Below are 4,718 nucleotides of genomic sequence, written 5' to 3' on the forward strand. Positions count from 1 at the left end.
ACACATACATAAAAATGTATGGCCCATATTTTTTCTCTTTCTCTTTTTTATTCACATGGTCTCACATAGACTCTACATATTTTTATGTATATGTAGGAGATAAAATTATCTCATATAACATGATAAATATTAAACTCATATTTTAATGCCGTAATTGACTAATCCTTTAAGTTTCCAACCATTATATTTTATATATAATTTCTAATGTATGAACGTAAACAAAATCTTTTATGTATATAATCATAATAAAATTTCCTATCTTCAAGCTTTAGTTTAAGCTACGCATACATAAACTTATTTGTTAATTAATGAATACCTGTATTTAGATAAGTTTTTTTTTTTATGAATTTAAATTGTTTTTGTTATTAAATTTAATAAAAAATTGATAGTTTTAATTTAATCTTAGCTAATATGGTAAACATTAATATACTAAAATGATTTTTTATTTTGACAAATTAAATTAGTTTTTTTTTTCTTAATGTATAAAAACATATGGTAGGTGGATGATTGATATATGTGCCATGCTGCTTTTCATTAAACTATGTATCAAGGATGAAACATTTTACTATCTATCACATTTTGAAAAGCAATTTATAGTTCCCATTTAATTTGCGGTGTTGGGAGTCACCAGTCTCTTCACTGATTCTTGGTTTGCAAAATATTTTCAATACTACAGTACATTCTTTACTAAATAAGAAATACTGGTTATTTTTTTATGTTCGGTAAGGAAATATTTACTTCAGCTGCACAAAAAATATGCTCTTTTAGCACATTTATTACAGGCCCAAAATATCCCTATAGCCCCTGCTACCAACTGGATCAAAGTTCTCTAAATTGAATCATTAATTCATTTTAGATAATCAAGTCCTATTTTAATAGCGAAGAATTAATGGCTTAATTTTAAATCAAATAAGGGTTTTATACTTCTTGTATTGATGCAAAAAAAAAAAATCTCCTAATACCACTTGTATTTCGGAGAGTACAAATTATAATATTAATTTTTTTTTTCTCTCTCTACGTCAATGGACAACCCTTTGAAAGTAAATTTAGGCTCATCAAATAAACTAAATTTTAATAAACACATAGCAATAAATTTATTTCTTAATATCTTAATTTTTCATAAATAATTATTACTTATGTCTTACCAATAATGTTAGATACTCATTTAAATTTTCATCACTTTGTCATCTAATTATAATTAGGCTCATCTTTCTTTTCTTTTTTGCACATCAACATATTGATTTTGTTATACAAGTAAATATTTTGTACATACATATATATTTCTTGATTATGTTGAATAACTAAATCTGAAAGATGTAAAGTATGAGCGTTGTGTAATTATCACTGTAATAAGAGAGCACACACCCCTTTTAATTTGTCACCCATCTCGTTTAACCCTGACGATAATTCACCAACCTAACCAATTAACCAGAAATTTCCAGCATCAGCTGCTTATTGATCTCATACAGCGTTTCATAAATCTCACCGTTTCGCGGATGTGAAACGTCATCCACAACAAACACGTGTAATCAGAGAGGACGTTTTATTTTACATATTAAGTGTAAAGCTGGAACATAGCATTATTTTTATTTATTTTTTTATTTTTTTATTAAGACACAGCAATATTTTTTTTGGATTACAATGGAATTAAAACACTACACTAGAGACACTTAACACATACCTCACATCACTAGGTTAACCCTAATGGTTCAAACATAGCATTAGCTTACATGTATATAAAAGCGGAGCCACTTTGGAAAATACTACTCTTATGCTTGTTTGGTACATAGTATAGGATAAAGCTTGATAGTATAAGACCTGATAGTATGAAACCTGATTTTATAAGACCTGATTGAATTTTAATACTATCTAGCGTTTGACACGGTATTGTATAAAATAATATATTTTATGAGATAATATCATCTAGTATTTGGTAATACTATCTCATTTTCTCTTACTTCAAAAATCGCACCCTTTCTTTTTTCTTTTTCTTTTTTGCTTTTTAATGGTGGACCCCATTTGGATTCTCTCTATAACATGAGAGAATTACTTTCATGTAACATGAGACTAATATTCCCTTTTTTCAAATAATATAAATTTTCTTTAAAATTTTTGATACAACCTTGATATTAATTAGTTACATTTTTAAAATAATATGACCATGGTACTATTTAATTTTATCTGAACGGATATTTTGGCACTACTTAGACTTTTTTTTCTCCGGGTCGCCACTGTTACAAAAGTACAAGTTTTTACAACAGGAGTGTATGTTGTATCGTTTCAGGATAATTTTGAAAGGAGAAAGAACATATGATTAACTTCAACTGAGAATCCTTGTCATATAATTCACCATCCTAGATTGTACTCGAATCTAATAGTAATAAAACCAAATCTAGCAAAATGCTTAGAAAAGGATTAAAGTTATATATATATATATATATATATATCCATTGGCTGAAGAAAAAGAAAATAAACACCACGAATATTAGTCATATATAGCATATATCAAAACTAACTAGAATCTTAAAACGTTGTGTTCAAAGTAAAATGAGGATCAGGCAAAAGATATTTAGTGACTTGTTGATATGCTTCATGGTAATTTTATTCACCACTTTTGTCAGTACTTCTTGCATGGCTATTGAGAGAAGAAGACTACGGTTCCATCGAACTCATGACCATGAGCTTCCTCTTCTTATAGTTGGCCTTAAAACAAGCTTGTCTAAGCCTTTTCGTATTATCATCAAGTTGCAAATCTGGCATTTCCTCCACCATCTTCTTTTCATTCTCCAATATCTCAATGGCATTCCTTATTTTTTCATCACTTCCATTTCCCTCTTGATCTCCTTGTTCCTTCATGACCCACCCAATTGGGAAAAGAAAAAAAAAAATACAAAGTTTCAAGTTTAATTATAATCAACATATATAAATCATCTTGTAAATTATATGGGCAATTTACACAATGATAACGTACTTGTACATTCTTTATTAGTGTTTGAAGGCTCATTAGCTTCCTATGGGGCCACCTCTGAATTCCTAACTCCCTGCACATTTTCTTCAAATGTGTCAAACCAACATTGAGCTCTCTGGCTGCTTGTGATATTGGCATGTAGAAATACTGAGAAAGAGTCTTTCTTGATAACATTCTGGCACTGCTACTTTTCTCTTCTCTGCATCGCTTACCCTTTAAATCTTCCTTCATTTCCTTAACGCTTTCTCCATTGTTACATAATGAATGCACAGGTTTATCTGAACCAAATCCAGCATCCACTTCATTCCACACAGAAAGTATTTCTTTAACATCACCAAAATCATAGTCTGTAATAGAAATTTAAAAGATAGCCCGTATCAAAATAAGGACAACCAAAATGAATAATAACATGAAGAATTGGTAAAATCATATATATTAATAACCTTGTTGTACACTTATTGGTATTGGTTCAGTGGGAAGAGTTTCATATAAAATGTCAGGATAATAACAATCCATAAAAGTGATAGTATCAGGATTGCTATTTTGCATTGAAAATCCATATGGCCAACCCAATGCAAGATATTCATCATTAGAATTATCCCTGGAGAAAAGATATTATAATAAGAAATTATGTTTGATAATAGAAAATGTAAAGGGAAAGAGCAGTAGAAGTTTTATTTACCTGATACGATCATATGAAGAAAATTGGCACAAAGGTGCAAATGAATTTTCATCCATTTCATAGTTAGACCTCAAACCCGTGAATTGCTGACTCTCCATATCGAAGTTGATAGCTCATAGTGTGGAATCAGCAAAGAAATTGACAATATATATTCCAAATAAGAAAATTTTATGATGATGATCATGAGTCAATTTAACTAGTGAGGTAATTAAGGTCATTAACTTTTGGAGAATGTACGAGCCGCATGTTTTATGGTTTAACGTGTGCACTACTGTGAGTTACAAGATGAATTTAATTACCAGGAATCCGGGATACCCTATTCATTTAAGGGTATGCATCATTGGAGTTTAATTCTATGATAATATATAGATAAGTACATTTGTTTTCTATCTATATTTTCTATAAAAAAGATTGATATTCTATTGGTATATTTTTATTTTTATTTTGGTCCTTGACTGGAATATCCTTTTTGAGACTAAAATATTTTATATTTTTTTTTTTGATAACAAAATATTTTATATTATCACTTAATGATCTATTACCATATTATAAAAATGTGTGACTTTTGAAATATTTATTGCAAAATTCAATTTTTTTTAATGATCTGTGTAAAATTCAGTAAAAATACGAAAAAAATATTATATTCACAGTAGATTAAAATTAAATTTTTCTTCCAATTTTCATAAACAAAAATTTAAGAAATTAAAATAAAATTATAACTAAGTATATTGTATAATGATGGGTAATATTTTGTAAAATAAAACAAAGTTGACAATATATTGTATAAAATAAAGGGATAAGATAGTCTATCTATCTTTTTTTTTCTTACCTACCTTACATACTCATATTCAATACCATAAGATTAGAATCTCACTATTTGTCTCTCCTCTTGAGATTCTGATCTCATGATATTAAAGATAATTAAATAGTTAAGGTAGAAAAAAAATAGGTAAAATAATCCATTCTTAAAATAAAATAAATAATTTTAAAGATGTATTAAATTTTTATTTATTTCATTCATATAATTTTCAGTAACAATGACTGTTCCTTAATTACCCTCGTTTTCAT

The 4,718-nt window shown here is 28.0% G+C and overlaps 1 protein-coding gene across 1 annotated transcript; it reads right to left on the reverse strand.

Moving 5' to 3' along the window:
• Positions 1 to 2,652: 2,652 nt before the first annotated feature.
• On the reverse strand, positions 2,653 to 3,748 carry LOC133294889 (protein RKD1-like). The gene is made up of 4 exons (XM_061493645.1): positions 3,651 to 3,748; positions 3,412 to 3,569; positions 2,972 to 3,315; positions 2,653 to 2,850 (listed from the first exon to the last, which is right to left on the reverse strand). Exons 1-4 carry the CDS (start codon positions 3,746 to 3,748, stop codon positions 2,653 to 2,655), a joined length of 798 nt encoding a protein of 265 aa, XP_061349629.1.
• Positions 3,749 to 4,718: the final 970 nt, after the last annotated feature.

Source organism: Gastrolobium bilobum, unplaced genomic scaffold (assembly GCF_033153095.1).
Source record: "Gastrolobium bilobum isolate Gb01-03AN ecotype WA unplaced genomic scaffold, APGP_CSIRO_Gbil_v1 utg43904, whole genome shotgun sequence".
In the NCBI taxonomy this organism is placed as follows: domain Eukaryota; kingdom Viridiplantae; phylum Streptophyta; class Magnoliopsida; order Fabales; family Fabaceae; genus Gastrolobium; species Gastrolobium bilobum.